The sequence below is a fragment of the Chrysemys picta genome, chromosome 4 (assembly GCF_011386835.1).
Source record: "Chrysemys picta bellii isolate R12L10 chromosome 4, ASM1138683v2, whole genome shotgun sequence".
In the NCBI taxonomy this organism is placed as follows: domain Eukaryota; kingdom Metazoa; phylum Chordata; order Testudines; family Emydidae; genus Chrysemys; species Chrysemys picta.
This window is the reverse complement of record NC_088794.1, coordinates 53,231,392-53,250,694: the sequence shown is the minus strand read 5'-3', so window position 1 is coordinate 53,250,694 and position 19,303 is coordinate 53,231,392. Positions and strand designations below refer to the sequence as shown.

At 37.3% G+C, this 19,303-nt stretch overlaps 1 protein-coding gene across 9 annotated transcripts in view; it reads left to right on the top strand.

Moving 5' to 3' along the window:
• The window catches only part of QSER1 (glutamine and serine rich 1), a 96,094-nt gene that overhangs the window by 66,603 nt on the left and 10,188 nt on the right, over positions 1 to 19,303 (top strand). For 6 of the 9 annotated variants that reach the window (XM_005291519.5, XM_042857278.2, XM_065592258.1 and 3 more), the window contains 3 exons: positions 5,769 to 5,980; positions 8,243 to 8,380; positions 10,330 to 10,427. In XM_005291519.5, the coding sequence (XP_005291576.2) occupies positions 5,769 to 5,980; positions 8,243 to 8,380; positions 10,330 to 10,427 (448 nt within the window). Of the gene's footprint in view, positions 1 to 5,739; positions 5,981 to 8,242; positions 8,381 to 10,329; positions 10,428 to 14,485; positions 14,718 to 19,303 lie in introns of those variants that run through there. The other 3 variants (XR_006176106.2, XM_042857276.2, XM_042857277.2) reach the window with 3 other exon arrangements.

Sequence of the window (19,303 nt, the reverse complement as noted above, 5' to 3'; positions counted from 1 at the left end):
GATGATAATGGATGACAACAAGAATGCTGAGTTACTTAATGCCTGTTTTGTTTCAGTATTCTCTAAAAAGTATAATTGTTGCTAGATACTTAACACACTTCGTATTAACAAAGGGGAAGGAACACAAGCCAAAATAAGGAAAGAACAGGTTAAAGAATATTTAGATAAGTTAGTTGTACTCAAGTTGGCAGGGCCTGACAAAATTCCCCTTAGGGTACCTAAGGAAACAGCAGAGGTAATCCCAGAATCATTAGTGATTATCTTCAAGATCTCAGAGAGGACGGCTGAGGTCGCAGAGGACTGGAAAAAGGCAAATGTAGTACTTTTTAAAAAAGAGGAAAAAAGAAGACCTGGGGAAGTGTAGACCAGTCAGCCTAACTTTGATACCTAGAAAGATATTGGAACAAATTATGAATCAGTTTGTGAGCACCTAGGGGATAATAGGATTATAAGTAATAGCCAACATGGATTTGCCAAGAACAAATCATGCCAAACCAATCTAAGTTCCTTCTTTGATAGGGTTACTAGCCTACTGGATAGGGAGGAAGTGGTGGACATGGCATATCTTGATTTTAGTAAGGCTTTTGACATGAGTCCCACATGACATTCTGATAAAAAAAAACGAGAGAAATGTGATCTAGATGAAATTACTATAAGGTGGGTGCAAAACTGGTTAAAAGGCTGTACTCGGAGAGTTATCGAAGGTTTGCTGTTTATCTAGTGGAGTCCTACAGGAGTCTGTCCTGTATCTAACACTATTCAATATTTTCATTAATGACTTAGATAATGAAGTAGAGAGTATGCTTATGCAATTTGTGGATGATACCAATCTTAGAGGGATTACAAGTGCTTTGGAAGACAGAATTTGATTTCAAAGAGGCCTTGACAAATTGGAGAATTAATCTGAAATCAACAAGATGAAATTCAATAAAGACAAGTGCAAAGTACTACACTTAGGAAGGAAAAATCAAATGCACAACTATATAATGGGTAATAACTGACTCGGCTGTAGGGTGACCAGATGCCCCGATTTTATAGGGACAGTCCTGATATTCAGGGCTTTGTCTTATATAGGCTCCTATTACCCCCCAACCCCTGTCATGATTTTTCATACTTGCTATCTGGTCACCCTACTTGGCGGTAGTACCGCTGAAAAAGATCTGGGGGTTATTGAATAGGAGTCAACAATGCAATGCAGTTGTGAAAAAGGCGAATATCATTCTGGAATATATTAACAGGAGTGTCATATGTTAGACACAGGAGGTAATTGTGCCTCTCTACGCTGCACTGGTGAGGCCTCAGCTGGAATACTGTGTCCAAGTCTGCGCACCACACTTTAAGATGTGGACAAATTGGAGAGAGTCCAGAGGACAGCAACAAAAATTATAAAAGGTTTAGAAAACCAGACCAATGAGGAAAAAATTAAACTGGGCTTGTTTAGTCTTGAGAAAAGAAGACTGAGGAGGGACCCGATAGCTGTCTTCAAATATGTTAAGGGCTGGTACAAAGAGGACGGTGATCAATTGTCCACGTGTACTGAAGGTAGGTAGGAAAAGAAGTAATGGGCTTTATCTGCAGCAAAAGAAATTTAGGTTAGATATTAGGAAAAACTTTCTAACTGTAAGGTTAGTTAAGCTCTGGAACAGACTTCCAAGGGAGGTTGTGGAATAATCATCACTATAGGTTTTTAAGTACAGGTTGGACAGACATCTGTCGGGGATGGTCTAGCTATACTTGGTCCTGCTTCACCACAGAAGGCTGGATTAGATGACCTCCTGAGTTCCTTTTCATCCCTACATTTCTGTGATTCTATATCTGAGATCTCCTTCTTGAACTTCCTTCTGATGGAGTTTTTAACTGTGATTCATCTGCCCCTGAGGGATTACACCATTGCATTTTAGGTCATCGGATGACTGTGCCTTTGTGGAGGGTTCTAGGTCTAAAACTTTCCCTCTCCAATGTTGGAGTGTGATGACTATATTTAAATATTTTCTTCTTTGTATTCAGTTTAATTCCTCTTATTTTTGTTTTATTGTGTAGAAATGTGTTTTTTTTTTTTTTATATTTAAATAATTTTAAATATTGCAGTGTATTGTTCTACAGAGCCACTGGATAGTGATGAGAGGATAAATAAAATTCTCATTCATTACATTAAACCTCACCCAGTATTTATGCAGGAATATAAAATGTCACACATTCATATGTGGTTGTGAAAATTAAAGTACAGGAGAGTCTATTGATAGAGATTCTCTAGGTTTTAGTCCGGAGGAGAGGATGGAAGAGGATAAAGTAGGGGCCAGATCAGACAAGAAACATTCACATAAAAAAGAATCTGACACATCAGAAAAGGGAAGACAAATAAACAGTGACGAGTTTTTAAAGTGCTTGTACACAAATGCTAGAAGTCTAAATAATAAGATGGGTGAACTAGAGTGTCTCGTGTTAAAGGAGGATATTGATATAATAGGCATCACAGAAACCTGGTGGAGTGAGGACAATCAATGGGACACAATCATTCGGGGGTACAAAATATATCGGAAGGACAGAACAGGTCGTAGGGGGGGGGGAGGGAGAGGAGTGGCACTATATGTGAAACAAAATGTAGAATCAAATGAAGTAAAAATCTTAAGTGAATCCACATGTTCCATAGAATCTCCATGGATAGTAATTCCATGCTCTAATAAGAATATAACATTAGGGATCTATTATCGACCACCTGACCAGGACAGTGATAGTAACGATGAAATGCTAAGGAAGATTAGAGAGGCTGTCAAAATAAAGAACTCAATAATAGTGGGGGATTTCAATTATCCCCATATTGACTGGGAACATGTCACCTCAGGATGAAACGCAGAGACAAAATTTCTCAATATTTTAAATGACTGCTTCTTGGAGCAGCTGGTACAGGAAGTCACAAAGGAAGAGGCAATTCTGGATTTCGTCCGGAGCGCAGGATTTGGTCCAAGAGGTAACTATAACAGGACCGCTTGGAAATAGTGACCATAATATAATAACTTTTAACATTCCTGTGGTGGGAAGAACACCTCAACAGCCCAACACTGTGGCATTTAACTTCAGAAAGAAGAACTATGCAAAAATGAGGGGGTTAGTTAAAAAGAAATTAAAAGGTACAGTGACTAGAGTGAAATCCCTGCAAGCTGCATGGAAGCTTTTCAAAGACACCATAATAGAGGCCCAATTTAAATGTATACCCCAAATTAAAAAACACAATAAAAGAACTAAAAAAAGAGCCACCAGGGCTTAACAACCACATAAAGGAAGCAGTAGGAGATAAAAAGGCATCTTTTAAAAAGTGGAAGTCAAATCCTAGTGAGGTAAATAGAAAGGAGCATAAACACTGCCAAATTAAGTGTAAAAATGTAATAAGAAAAGCCAAAAAGGAGTTTGAAGAACAGCTAGCCAAAAACTCAAAAGGTAATAACAAAATGTTTTTTAAATACCTCAGAAGCAGGAAGCCTGCTAAACAACCAGTGGGGCCCCTGGACGATCGAGATACAAAAGGAGCACTTAAAGACGATAAAGTCATTGCGGAGAAACTAAATGAATTCTTTGCTTCAGTCTTCACAGCTGAGGAAGTTGGGGAGATTCCCAACCTGAGCCGGCTTTTATAGGTGACAAATCTGAGGAATTGTCACAGATGGATGTGTCACTAGATAAGGTTTTGGAATTGATAAACTTAACAGTAACAAGTCACTGGGACCAGATGGCATTCACCCAAGAGTTCTGAAAGAACTCAAATGTGAAATTACGGAACTACTAACTATGGTTTGTAACCTGTCCTTTAAATCGGCTTTTGTACCCAATGACTGGAAGATAGGTAATGTAACGCCAATATTTAAAAAAGGCTCTAGAGGTGATCCTAGCAGTTACAGACTGGGAAGTCTAACGTCAGTACCGGGCAAATTAGTTGAAACAATCTAAATTGTGAGACACATAGAAGAACATAAATTGTTGGGCAAAAGTCAACATGGTTTCTGTAAAGGGAAATGATGTCTTACTAATCTATTACAGTTCTTTGGAGGGGTCAACAAACGTGGACAACTGGGATCCAGTGGACATAGTGTACTTAGATTTCCAGAAAGCCTTTGACAAGGTCCCTCACCAAAGGGTCTTACATAAATTAAGTTGTCATGGGATGAGAGGGAATATCCTTTCATGGATTGAGAACTGGTTAAAAGACAGGGAACGAAGGGTAGGAATAAATGGTAAATTTTCAGAATGTAGAAGGGTAACTAGTGGTGTTAGTCCTAGGACCAATCCTATTCAACTTATTCATAAATTATCTGGAGAAAGGGGTAAACAGTGAGGTGGCAAAGTTTGCAGATGATACTAAACTACTCAAGATAGTTAAGACCAAAGCAGACTGTGAAGAACTTCAAAAAGATCTCACAAAACTAAGTGATTGGGCAACAAAATGGCAAATGAAATTTAATGTGGATAAATGTAAAGTAATGCACATTTGGAAAAATAACCCCAACTATACATACAATATGAAGGGGCTAATTTAGCTACAACTAATCAGGAAAGAGATCTTGGCGTCATCCTGGATAGTTCTCTGAAGATGTCCACGCAGTGTGCAGCGGCAGTCAAAAAAGCAAACAGGATGTTAGAAATCATTAAAAAGGGGATAGAGAATAAGACGGAGAATATCTTTTTGCCCTTATATAAATCCATGGTACACCCACATCTTGAATACTGCGTACAGATGTGGTCTCCTAATCTCAAAAATTTGCATTTGAAAAGGTTCAGAGACGGGCAACTAAAATGATTAGGGGTTTGGAACAGGTCCCATCTGAGGAGAAATTAAAGAGGCTAGGACTATTCAGGGGGGATATGAGGCTAGGAGACTAAGGGGGGATATGATAGAGGTATATAAAATCATAAGTGTTGTGGAGAAAGTGAATAAGGAAAAGTTATTTACTTGTTCCCATAATATAAGAACTAGGGGCCACCAAATGAAATTAATGGGCAGCAGGTTTAAAACAAATAAAAGGAAGTTCTTCTTCACACAACGCACAGGCAACCTGTGGAACTCCTTGCCTGACGAGGTTGTGAAGGCTAGGACTATAACAGGGTTTAAAAGAGAACTGGATAAATTCATGGAGGTTAAGTCCATTAATGGCTACTAGCCAGGATGGGTAAGGAATGGTGTCCCTAGCCTTTGTTTGTCAGAGCGTGGTGATGGATGGCAGGAGAGAGATCGTTTGATCATTACCTGTTAGGTTCACTCCCTCTGGGGCACCTGGCATTGACCACTGTAGGTAGACAGACAGAATATGGGCTGGATGGACCTTTGGTCTGACCCAGTACGGCCATTCTTATGTTCTTATATTCATCTGTATTATATTTCAACCACAAACTCTTGATTCATAGTCTGCCAAAAGGGTTATAGAATTTCCATCAGATATTCAAGGTTAGTAAGACCACCAATATCTTAGTAAAATAGAGATTGGAATACACCTGTAGCTCCCAAATACTTCCATGACTCGCCGTAACCTTGGACAAGAGAGTTTACCATGTGCAAATTGGGAATACTGCTACTTAATCGCCGGCTGTTGCGGATTAATTAATGTGTAACAGCACTTCAAAGATGTAAAACTAAGTGCTAAGTATTAATGAAAATGATCATACTACAGTGCAATGGAATAAACTTACATGACTCACAAAAAGTACCATGATTCTTTTTATTAAAATTAGATCTTGTATGAATTTATTTAGATATAAAACTGTTCATTATGATATCGCAGGCCCACTCATTACAAACCAAGTAACAGCACCAGCAAAACTCCTGATCCTCCAGCACCAAAAACTACAACAACAAAAGTCTCTTCTGTGAAACCCAAAGCTAAACAGCCAAAGATAAAGGCTGAACCACCACCAAAGAAACGGAAAAAATGGAAAGAAGAGTTTTCATCTTCCCAGTCTGATTCTTCTCCTGAAGCCCAGAGTGATGAGGATGGTGAGTGGTGCTCTGTTGTCAGGCTTTTATATTTGTTTTTAACTGAATTTAAACTGAAATCATAAGTACATTATAACATATAGTCTATAAATGTTGTGTGATCTGCAAAATTCCCTTAGAAGGCAGGGAATTTGTCATGAAAATTTAACACCCGCCACATAAAGTTTATTCTTCTAGCCCTTTACCATGATGATTAACATTATTAAAAATCTAATATTTTACTCTCCCTTTGGGAGTGGGCAGATTTTGCAAGGTTGCTTCAGAATGCAGTTCTGCTTTAAAGAGCAATAATGTAAGAATGACGCATCTTAATCTTACCAGATCTGTTCTTTGTGTGTATTCAGAGTCATATTTGCTTAGTTGAGTGAGAGGAATACATTTTTAATACTTAGCTCCTTTTAGTCCCACAGAGCCAGGACATCTATTGTGGAAGAAGTTGATTCTATTCTGGATCATGTCTCCTTAAGAGAATTGCTTACCAATTTCCTATTGTGTCCTCAACCACATCTGTGACACCCACTGTCTGCACTGATGTTGCATGGATGTAAAAGTGTGCAGAATTTGGATGCACAGAATCTTTTATTACTGGTGGCGATGCATAAACCAGAACAAAAAGGAGCTTGATTTTCAGGTGCATGTTAAGTTTGAACAACTGGCAGTTAGGAAAAAAAAAATCTTTTGATAGAAAAATCAACCAGATTTGATCTGGAGTCATTCACACAAAAATCATAGAACCTTGAGATGCTATTTTTGCAGTAATTTTCTTGGTAGACCAACTCTTTCAAAGGTTGTTTTTGCCATATTTAGATTACTTTGAGAGAGTTTCCATAGCTTTGTTCTTCTCCGTTTGTTGTTTAAACTTCACATGCATATGAAGATAAACTTGGCAGCACCCTGACCCTGTACTATTGGATTTCCAAGGCACATTGGCCACTGGAATTTAGACTACTGTACCTCTTTCAGCAGTCTGATTTGTCTTGCATACCCCCAAGTTACATCTCATTTAAACACTACTTGCTTACAAAATCAGACGTAAAAATACAAAAGTGTCACAGCACACTATTGCTGAAAAATTGCTTATGTTCTCATTTTTACCATATAGTTATAAAATAAATCAACTGGAATATAAATATTGTACTTACGTTTCAGTGTATAGTATATAGAGCAGTATAAACAACTCGTATGAAATTTTAGTTTGTACTGACTTCGCTAGTGCTTTTTATGTAGCCTGTTGTAAAAGTAGGCAAATATCTAGATGAGTTGATGTACCCCCTGGAAGACTTCTGCATACACCCAGGGGTATACGTACCCCTGCTTGAGAACCACTGACTTAGACTGAACATGAGTTACTGCAGATAGTCTAGAGCCCCTCTGCTGAAGGTCACAACTAAAAATAATTTTAATTTTTGATCTAACTTATCATGATACCAATCTCTCTAACACATACAGCTGTGAGTTTATTAGATTAAGGACTACTCTGGTGGTGACAGTCACCCATGGCAACTTGGAAACCTGACAGAATGGAGCAATCTCACTACCTAGTTTGTTGCAAATTCTAACATTGCATGCTGGAATCAGTAAAGTGCCTCAAGAAGCTGAGCAAACACTAAGTTTAGAAGTGTTAATGACTTCTGTATAACACATGCGTGATTGAAATGACTGACTACAAAACTTCTGAAACATCTTGGAAAGTGACAGTAGCTATACAAATATCTGTTTGCTAATGTAATTGGTTATATGTATTTTCATGAGCTCATGAAAACATGACATTGACTTTCAGTGGTACTTATGATGATAGTGGCTTTGGTGTTTTTGAACGTTTTACCCCTTGACTCAGCTGAATCAGTTGGTTTCAGAGAATGTCTAAGTTACCACTGGAAATTGGTGTTTAGTCTAGTTTGCTTGATGGGAATATTTCATCCTCCCTTTTCTCCAGCTATTTGTCTGCCTCAGAGTTTTAGAAGGCTCCTATAACCTATAACTATCTAAATGCTGATAATGCAGATAATTCTGCATCTTTCTGAGAAATATTGCCCTGCTTCTCTGATACACTATAAACCTCCCTTGTTTTGATAAATGCAAAGTTTGACATTATTTCTGTTGAGAAATAACATGTGTTGTAGTCTCTTGGGATACCACTAGGGGTTGCTTGTGTTTAACAATGAAAGCCTTTTATTTCAAAATAGGAACATATGCTAATATACAAATATTTTCAGAATATCAGAAGAAGAAAACATTAATTGTATTCCAATTACTTTTCAGAACTTGTCCCTCCATCTCCTTTTTTCACCCGCTTTTTGAACACAAGAGCTATGAAGGAGACCTTTAAGAGTTATATGGAGCTGCTTGTTAGCATTGCCTTAGATCCAGATACAATGCAAGCCTTGGAAAAGAGCAATGGTACAGTGTGTTTTACATTAATTTCTTTGTGCTCTGCTTTGTTTTGTCCCATGATGATTTTTTATTTTAAGATGCACTATGTACATTTTTTTATGAATAAAGCAAATGTGAAAACTTTTCTTATTTAACAGCTGTACCTTAACCTACATTTTTTGATGCAAGTAATGTACTAGGTGTAATTTGTATTGGTTTCAGGTTGCCGCAAATTCCTGTTTTTCCAGATTCAGCATACTTTGGTACCACATCAGGCAGTGTTTTGAGTTTGTACTTGCTCTGTATCTAAAAGTTCTAAACAGGGAGATGTTCAGAGCAAATAGTATTTTTGCCACAGTAGAGCAGCCAGAGTAGTAGTATTGCCACGATAGCGTCTTTGACCACTTGGCTCCAAATTCCAGTTTCATCACATCATGACTTTAATGAGAAGTGGACACCAATATAAATGAGTGGGTGAAATATTAATGTATCTGAATGAGTTTACCATACTGCCCTAATATTACTGTATTGTTAAAATCCAGATCAGGATTTAGTGGAAGAATTTTTTAACTTTACATTTTGTTTAAAATATTACTGTATTATTCTGATTGCTTTAAACTACTCCAGAGGGATTTGTCATCTGGTTATATTGGACCCCCTCCTGTTAGCAAAAAGAACAGGAGTACTTGTGGCACCTTAGAGACTAACAAATTTATTTGAGCATAAGCTTTCGTGGGCTACAGCCCACCATCACTAATGAACCTCACTTTTTTTTAATCAAGATCACCATTACCAATAATAAACCTACAAATGCTAATTTTATTTAAAAACCATTTCAAATGTGTGCCTATTTTTAATGCAGAGACATACTCATTACTTTATGAAGTTCTGATTTCTGAGCTGTTTGGGTTTAAGATTAGTGTTTGAACACACATGTCCAGATTGTCTTCAAGAGAACTGCTGTTTGATGGGCGTGTCATTTGAATTTCAACTTGTTAGAACTATGCACTATAGTGGACTGTAGCATACAAATGTCAGTTCTGTGTCTTGGAAATTTAACACAGAAAGCATTAGACTTGAGACACTGATAGAAAGCATGGGTTTCACATAGTATACAGCTGCTACGACATGGGGCTCTGTGCTGCTAATTTCAGTTTATCCATATTTCAAAAGCTATTTCCTGTTTGAGACTCTACCCTCTCTCTCTGTACACAAAGGGTGCAGTCCTGCAGCTGTTATGTCAGCAGTACCAATGAAGGCAATACACTGCTGATGTGAGTAAAAACTGCAGGATTGAGCTGCAAATTAAAAGCTAATGAACAATCTTCTCAAGCACCAGTGGCCACCTACCTTGCTACCTAGGTTCTAACATCTCTTATGCAATTGTATAACTATATATAATGGTAAGTGTCGGGAAACCTTACTAATAGGCAGTGCTACTACCCCTACCTATAATAAATCCAAGCTAAGAGGGGATAATTTGTAATATATGACAGCCAGTTTGAAACACACACACATACACACACTCTTCAGCTGAGAAGAACCTGTCTCTGAACTGAAAATTGTCTTGCATAACAGGGAGAGATTTAGAGAACAATTTAAAGTTGTCTGTAAGCTTCATTCTCTGCACTGCCCTGTCCATCTCCTTTCTGAACTTTTCATCACAAATCAAAGAACACAATAATAATTAGATTTACATTTAGCTGTTGGCCTGGATATTATAATGTATGTGGCCTTTGCATATTTGCCAAGTTTTCGAGTCAAGTACTGAGTTCTGTATCTTAACATGTAGATCTTAATAAGTAATTTCCCTTTCCTATTTAAAGCTAGGGTATATGAGCAAAATGTATTATTTTGGACTTTGATTATTTTATGCTAATAAATAGGGTAAAGTGGCCCATCTGGCATAAGGGTTTTATGTCAATAATTGCCTTACATCTGTACTTAACTATTATGTTTTTTTTCATGTCTTTCAGATGAGCTTCTTTTGCCTCATATGAGAAAAATTGATGGCATGTTGAATGACAACAGGAAAAGACTGCTTTCCAAATTACGTTTGGAGCATACGTTCAAGGTATTTCCTTTTAAAATGTCAGATTATTTAAAACAAAGTCCTAAACAAGTCACTAATTATATACAAATGTACAGTGAGATGACAAAATTTGTACCTGGAATGGAATATGAGATTTGAAAGATACTTTGAATTAAATGTTAGTATATTCCACTTAGCAAACATTTTATGGTAGAGATGTTTCTACTGTAGAGCTTAAAGTTCAGTTTTACTTCCTAAGCTTTAATGTTCATTTTAAAGCATTTTCTCTTCTAAGCTTCTCAAGTTTCTCATCAGAAAATCAAACTACTGTCCCTTTGGAGCTTTTTTTTTTTTTAAGGATGCCTCTATCTCTGCCCCATGATGCTGCCCCATGGTACATCCCAGCTCTTCAGCTGTGGTGAGGTGCAGAGAGCAGCACCAGGGCTCCCTAGAGCCAGAGGTGAGGGAATCAAGGAAGATGAAACAGTCAAGCACCCTTTCATACCCACAGTCCCGAGTTAAGGGCTGGGAGCAGCATAGGTCAGACAACCACAGTGTGTCTCACCCTTTGAAACAGTGGACAATAAATTGTTGTGGGCTGGTCAGGGTCAAGAAACACCAGCACTAACACCCCACTGGCTATAGTGCCACCTACTCTGCTCCCTGTCCCAAACAGCTATGCATAACCCATCCAAAATAGACAGGAGGGATTTTAAAGGAGGGGCAAAGAGAAAAGAGGCTAATTTTACTGCTTCTGGAAACTGGCTACCCAGGCTCTGACCTCCTGGTTATTTATAAGCAGGACTGTCCCAATGCTGCTTCACTTTTCTGCCAAAACAGCTCCTTGAAACACTGTGGGTAAAGCATAGGAAGTAGGTTTGTCTCTGGACCCCCTCTCTCTCCCTTCCCAGCTCAATCACAACAGGGGTTTAAAATGGAGCTGGTAAGACACAGTCCCACTTCCTGTCTTACACTTGGTGCTTCAGCAGAACAGAGCATCACTGAGTGAAATCTGGTGACCTGCATTATGGATTGGCTAAGACTAGATGATCATAATGATCTCTTTTGGCCTCAAAATCTATGAAGAAAGAAGCACTGTAGCAGCCATCTCTGTAGACAGCAGAGAAAGTCAGGGAGATAAAATCCTGAGCAGGCAGTTTCCAGCATCAGTGAAACTGGCTGCAGCTGTCCTGCCCTACCTTCTTGAATCTGCTCCTGCCCACAGGACTGGGGAGCTTTTTTGGAGAGTTTGTTTGTTCCATCCCTACCACCTGCCTATCTCTGGGGGTGAGTGCATACGTGTCTGTATGAGGAAGAGAGCAAGGGTAAACATCAGTGTTATTTCTGCCCCCTTATGCTAAAAATAATAAGGGGTAGGGCTGTTGATTAATCTCCATTTTAATCTCACTGTTAAACAATAGAATACCAATTGAAATTTAATAAATGTTTTTGGATATTTTTCTACATTTTCAAATATATTTGATTTCAGTTACAACACAGAATACAAAGTGTACAGTGCTCACTGTATATTATTTTTATTACAAATATTTGCACTGTAAAAATGATAAAAGAAATAATATTTTTCAATTCACCTCATACAAGTACTGTAGTGCAATCTCTTTATTGTGAGAAGGCAACTTACAAATATAGATTTTTGTTGTTGTTACATAACTGCACTCAAAAACAAAACCATGTAGAACTTTAGAGCCTATAAGTCCACTCAGTCCTACTTCTTGTTCAGCCAATTGCTAAGACAAACAAATATGTTTACATTTACAGGAGATAATGCTGCCGCTTTTTATTTACGTCACCTGAAAGTGAGAACAGACATTCGCATGGCACTTTTGTAGCCAGTATTGCAAGATATTTACGTGCCAGATATGCTAAACATTTGTATGTCCCATCATGCTTTGGCCACCATTCTAGAGGACATGCTTCCATGCTGATGACGCTCGTTAAAAAAATAATGCATTAATTAAACTTGTGACTGAACTCCTTGGGGGAGAATTGTATGTCTCCTGCTCTGTGTTTTACCCACATTCTGCCATATAATTCATGTTATAGCAGTCTCAGATGATCACCCCACCATGTTGTTCGTTTTAAGAACACTTTCACTGCAGATTTGACAAAACGCAAAGAAGGTACCAATGTGAGATTTCTAAAGTTAGCTACAGCACTCAACCCAGGATTTTAAGACTCTGAAGTGCCTTCCAAAATCTGAGAGAGATGAGGTGTGGAGTATGCTTTCAGAAGTCTTCAAAGAGCAACACTCCCATGCGGAAACTACAGAACCCGAACCACCAAAAAAGAAAATCCACTTTCTGCTCGCGGCATCTGACTCAGATGATGAAAATGAACATGAGTTGGTCTGCACTGTTTTGGATCGTTATCTAGCAGAACTCATCATCAGCATGGAAGCACGTTCTCTGGAATGGTGGTTGAAGCATGAAGGGACATATGAATCTTTAGCACATCTGGCACGTAAATATCTTGCAATGCTAGCTACAACAGTGCCATGTGAATGCTTGTTCTCATTTTCAGGTGATGTTGTAAACAAGAAGCGGGCAGTGTTATCTCCTGCAAATGTAAACAAACTTGTTTGTCTGAGTGATTGGCTGAACAAGAAGTAGGACTGAGTGGACTTGTAGGTTCTAAGATTTTACATTGTTTTATTTTTGAATGCAGTTTTTTTGTACATAATTTTACATTTGTAAGTTCAACTTTCATGATAAAGAGATTGCACTACAGTACTTGTATTAAGTGAATTGAAAAATACTATTCATTTTATTTTTACAGTGCAGATATTTGTAATCAAAGATAAATATAAAGTGAGCGGTGTACACTTTGTGTTCTGTCTTGTAATTGAAATCAATATATTTGAAAATGTGGAAAACATCCAAAAATATTTATATAAATAAAATTCTATTATTAACAGCACAATTAATCGCGATTACTTTTTGATCGCTTGACAGCGCTAATAAGGATGTTTATTTCCTAACTGATTCCCCTGCCTATTTTGTGGGTGTCGTCATGGCTTTCTGTTCCAGGGATGAAGGCATTGTTGACTAGGGTGGATTGATTTAAATCATCACTTTTAATCTTGTTTTGTATTTGCACTTTCCAGTCAGTTTCCTAAAGAGAGGTTTATTTGCATTGGTAGGTAGCCATTAAAACATGTTGATTTACATCTGTGTATATCTTTTTTGCTAACCAAGAGGATATCTATACACCTTTATTTAAGCTGTTATATAGCTTACCATACATTTATTTAGATTCTTAGTTTTCATTTTTTTATTACGTTAGAATGGCGCATTTCTTATTTACTAGATGATGGGGTGTTTGGGGGTTTTTTTTACTCTTGGTTTTTGTCTAGTTTTATTTGGAGAAATTGGAATTTTTACAAATGTACAAACACAACATTTAAAATTGTTTTTTATTAGTTAAATAAAATACTTTAATTAACGTAAATGTGCTGGCTGCATAAGAAAAAAGGTTTTGTCAAACTATCCCTATAACATGTAGAAAATTAAAATGGATTCATCAAAAATACTATTATCTGTAATTAGTGAATTGAACTATTTGTTTCTGGTCACATGTCCATCAAGACGTTAGAACTAAGAGATCTCATCCTCTCTCACCCAGTTTTATTCATCAATTGGAAGAGGAAAACAAGCTTTTCAGCCTTTTCATCTCCCAATCTGTTTCTTAAGTTTGAAAGAACAGTCATTAAACTGAACTAGTTAAATAAACTGAAAATAAGTAAATATACACTCTGCATGTGCAGAAGAGGCTACTGCTGACAAACACTGATTTAGCAGCATGTCATCAAACTCTGGTTCCAGGTGTTTAGCCAGTGACTTCCACCTGTTCAGTGGTTTGACTTTCTTTAAAACTTTCGCAGCAAACATCTGCTGCTTAGTATAGTTTTTTAGTTTAATTTAGATTATTTTAATAGATTCTATTAAATTTAAACCTTAACATGGGCTGTCATAATTTTCAGATTTAATTTAAATAGGTTTATATTTAAAAATATGAATTTATTTAATTTAAAGTTTAAAAAAAAAGATATTTTTAATTGATTTTTATCCACCCTGTTGTAGGCACCAGTCCTGTTTTCCTCTCTTCGTTAATCTAGGACTTTGGGGCAAGAGGGTTAATTACCTCCCCATCTCATCACTGCTGAAAAGCTGTTCCCTGCGGAAGCGGTAGTTCCTGCTCCTATCTTCCCAGTAGCCCTCTGTGGCTCCCTCATGGCAACAGCAAAGCTCCTGGAGGGTGTCTAAATCTCTCTGATACTTTTCATAATAAATACAAACGGTCTGTTTAACTGACCCTGAGCCTCCATTTTTATTGTTGTTGTTTTTACAGTGAGAATTAGGGACATAATGACAATTTGATTCCCACTGTGCTAATACTTCTGTAGCTGATCATTACACCTAATGAGAAGAAAAGCATCGTTAGCATGCACAAGATTGTCACAGTTATATAAAATTATATCCACTTACTCACTATATCATGTTACAAATTCCAGCTGTATAAAGAAGCTTTTGCTTTCTGTTCACCCAATAAAAGAAAATAAATTATGTCTCTCAAATCAGATAACGTAGGCCCCATCCTACAGCCTGATCTGTATGGAAGTATATAGCGCTCCAGGCAAGCCCAGGGATCTGCCCATATGGATCAGATTGCAGGATCAGGGCATATGTTTGTAAAATGGCTCATTATGTTAGTATGTCTATATTTCTAGTACAGAAGCACAAACCCATATCATGTTTGTGTTAGCAATTTTGTAGTAATGAAAGGCTAATTTCCTACCATGAACATCTCTATTGGTTTGATACCAAATAGGTTACATGCTTTTAAAATCCAGTTTAATCCATTCTTTAGAATAAGAGAGCCTGTTTCTATAATAATGTTGATAAAAATGAGTAGTTCAGGGGTTAGAGATTCAGACTAGGCAACCAACAAGTAAAAGATGGAAATATGTTGGTTACTAATGAGCACCATTCATTTCAGTATTTTTTTAAATTTTTAATTAATGGAGATATACCTACCTCCTATAACTGGAAGGGACCTTGAAAGGTCATCGAGTCCAGCCCCCTGCCTTCACTAGCAGGACCAAGTACTGATTTTGCCCCAGATCCCTAAGTGGCCCCCTCAAGGATTGAACTCACAATCCATTCATTTAGCAGGCCAATGCTCAAACCACTGAGCTATCCCTCCCCCCATGGTTATTCTGTACTGATAACCATGTATAGTAATTACATATTAATTAAAACTGAAATGGACAATATGGGATATTTCAGTGTAGAATTGCAAACCAAACCATACAGTAAAATCACCAATCAATAATCAAATCAGCAGCTTTCTCTATACACTTTTCTGCATAGTTCTAACAGCTATAACATCCCACTCTGTCCACTTATAATCTTATTTCAGTGAACAAAATTAAACTAGTCTTTCTATGTTAGTTTCATCTCTGTAAATTAACTCAGTCTTTTAGATGCAACTCACCTATGTACATATTTGGTAATATATTAGACTTATTACAAATGTTGTTCAGAATAGCATTGTTAGTTAAAATCAATTGTGTTTCATTTCTTGGAAGTTTCATTTTCTTTAAAGTACTCACCATTCAAAGTCGTCTGGCTCTTTCCACTGAGCAAGTCTGATTTATAGCTTGTCCTCTTGACCCTCCAGAACATGGAAATGACTAGTATTTTCCTCCTCCTCCTTCCAATTCAAAACTAGTCCTGTTTTGGGTCAGTGCTCCTGTTTGAAGTCTCTTCTACTCCATAGGAATAGACAATAGCATTGAGCCAGTGACAGATGAGGCAGGACTTCCTGGCATAAGACAGAAATTCAGAGAATGCAGTGAAACTCTACAGAGAATGCTAAAACAGGTAGAAAATTAAACTCACGGAGGAAAAATAATCTGCTGGAGTCATTTTTCTTAACTGGAAGGCTGCTGCTATGACTAGTCTACATTTTGGTCCCTTGAGGTGATTACTACCAAAATGCATCTGTCTCTTTTGCACATGGATTTTTAGTTTCCTCCTGAGACTGTTACTAAGGCAAAAGTAACTGATCTGTTAAAACACTAATTAAGCACATTTTGTTTTCAGGGACACAGTACCAGGTGCCTGGTAGGAGTCTGGATAGGAGAGTCCTTGAATTCAGTAACTGTTCATTAAAAAGTTCATCTTATCATCTGTAGACTATATAAGGCACCATTAGTTTTAATTTGAACATTTTAACCCCTTAATTTCTTGCAGCAGTAAATCCAACTGTATGCTGAATTCTTTCCTGTAATTTGTTATAGTCACATTTCCCTGAACAATGTAGTAATTTATGCAAGTAAAGAAATATAATCAGTTAAATGAATATATTCTCTCTGGATGAAAGTAAGATATTACATAATACAATGGAACTTTTAAAAATTATTTGTTAAAATAATTCTACATTTTTTCAACAAGGTGTTATTCATTTAACACATCATGAAAAACTGAAGTTAGTAAAAATAAAATACAGCACCATTTAGTTAGTGTGTATCTCGGAAATGATCTCATGGTTTGCTGGAGATCTATAGATGTATCTATTGCAGAATGATGACATCTAGTGCCATTTGTTGCAAATGTAGTGACAACACATCTTTTATGTGAAATTCTGTACATCCAAACACTTCTCTGAAGATGAACTGTAAGTACTCTTTCCCCATGAAATTAACTAAGGCTTAGCTATGCTGACAAAGCTTTGTAGAGTAGGCTATGTCAGCTAGGGGTATGAAAAAATTACATACCCTTGCTGACATAGGTATGCTGACAAAACTCCCGGTGTAGATGCAACTGTGCCAGCGGAAAAGTGCTTCTTTTGGCATAGCTAATGTCATTCAGGGAGGTAATGTAGCTATATTCCAGCTGAACTCCTTTTGTTGGTTTGTGCTGTGTCTCCACTGAGGGGTTCTGCCAGGGTATAGCTATACCAGCAAGTGATATAGAGGAACGAGTACTGGGTTGGGAGCTGGGACCTCTAAATTCTAATCCTGGCTCTTCACTTACTGCATGTCCTCGGCCAAGTTACTTAACCTGTCTTAACTTAGTTTCTCTATCTGTAAAATGAGACTATTAATACCTCTCCTTACTGACCTGAAGGCGCTCTTAAACCAAATAAGAATATAGTAGGGGGTGCACCAATTTAATTATAAACCAGTTTACTATGAAAATCAGTATAATTTTCTGGTATAGATAAGGCTTAAATGTTAATTTAACATTGCAGTGATTCCATCTTCTAGATGAAGATTCCGTGTTGGGGTAGTTGTTTCAGGAATCCAAAGCATGCCGTACTCATTCCTGTCACATGCTCCAACTAAAGCAGCAGCAACATTTCGGGGAGGGAGTTTGCATTTTTGGAGCCAGCTGCAGTGTTGCCAGCAGTCATGATTTCATCACAAGTCTTGCAACATTTGATGCTTTTCTTAAAGCTCTAGCTCCTGAATTGATGTGATTACATGAGAATCTCAGCTTTCACTTTAAAAAAAATGTTTCTAACCCTTGTGTTTGCAGAGAAAAGTTTGAAAACATGAATCCTAAAATACATCAGAAGGCAACTAAGAATAAATTAAAACGATATTATTTTTTTTTAAATTGTGTGGAATTTAATGCCAATTGCATATATTTTGTTGGGCCTCACTCATGGTTTTTGAACATGTGGTATTGGCAGTACTACAAAAACAGGGACCTGAAGGATACTTTCAAAAGCTTTCTTAATTAACGAGAACACATGCAGTTAAGGAGAGTTACTATGCTTCACTTTAGGTTTTGTTCTAGAGCCACTACTATCTGATCTTAAAGGACAGTTGAGTGTCTCTACTCATACAACCCTTTGCATTCGGCTATCAAGGGAATTAATTAATTGTAGGAATTTTGTTTGTTTTAGGAATTGGATGACAGAAACCTTCTAAAGCATGTTACAAAAAGGGGAACTGAAAGGCCGATGAGAAAACTGCTACATATAATTGCCATTCACCTCCAAGTCAGTAGTTTGACTAACTCAGATCAAGAGTGCCCAAAAGTCACTACTGTTTTACAGCTTTTTGGTGACCCTGTATAAAATGGGATGGACATATCCTCATTTTAAAAAGGGAATCAAAATAAAACAGCATGCCACAGCAATACATTATTTCTATACCCTGTAGAGAGTTCAGGTTTTTTTTTATGGTGGATGTAGCTCACTACTTCACCTGGAAATCAAATTTTATGATTAATAAAATCTGTCTGAAGAAAATATGGGAACATATGGAATTAGTTGGGTGTCAGCAATTAGGGCTGCTTCAGATACTGCTAATAGACTTGGGAAGGAGGGGAAAGACGAAGGCACCTCTAAATCTTAATTAGGATTTTCAGGGATTTTTTGTTTTCATTTAAAGAAGTTTAGGTCAAGGAAGGGATGGGAGAGGGGGGGCCTGACACTTTAGAGGAAATCTCAGACCCCTTTGGCTATCTAGCTACTATCATTTCCTTCTTTAATCTTAAAAATTTTTAAGGCTTGCTCTTTACTGACCTCCCCCTCCCCCCATTCCAATTTTCTAGTAACAGATAGTGCTTTGTGTTTGTCTCTCTCTGTGACTTATTTTTCATTCATGTGCACCCTCTGACTAACCAATGTATTCATTTAAAACTTTCTTAATTGTAAGTTCTCAAAATTGTATTAAATTTTTGAACTGATGTCAAAGTTCAGATTTCTGTGTGCAGATTTGGAGGGGAGTTAAACAAAGACAGCCCTTGATGAGGTTTTCAATTTAAAATAAATAGGGTTCCCACATCTTAAAACATTTGCAGTATTCAAACTGTTCTTTCAGTGAGATTAAGTCCTATCAAAAGACTACCTCGAAATGGAGAATTTAACTCTGTTAATTCAAA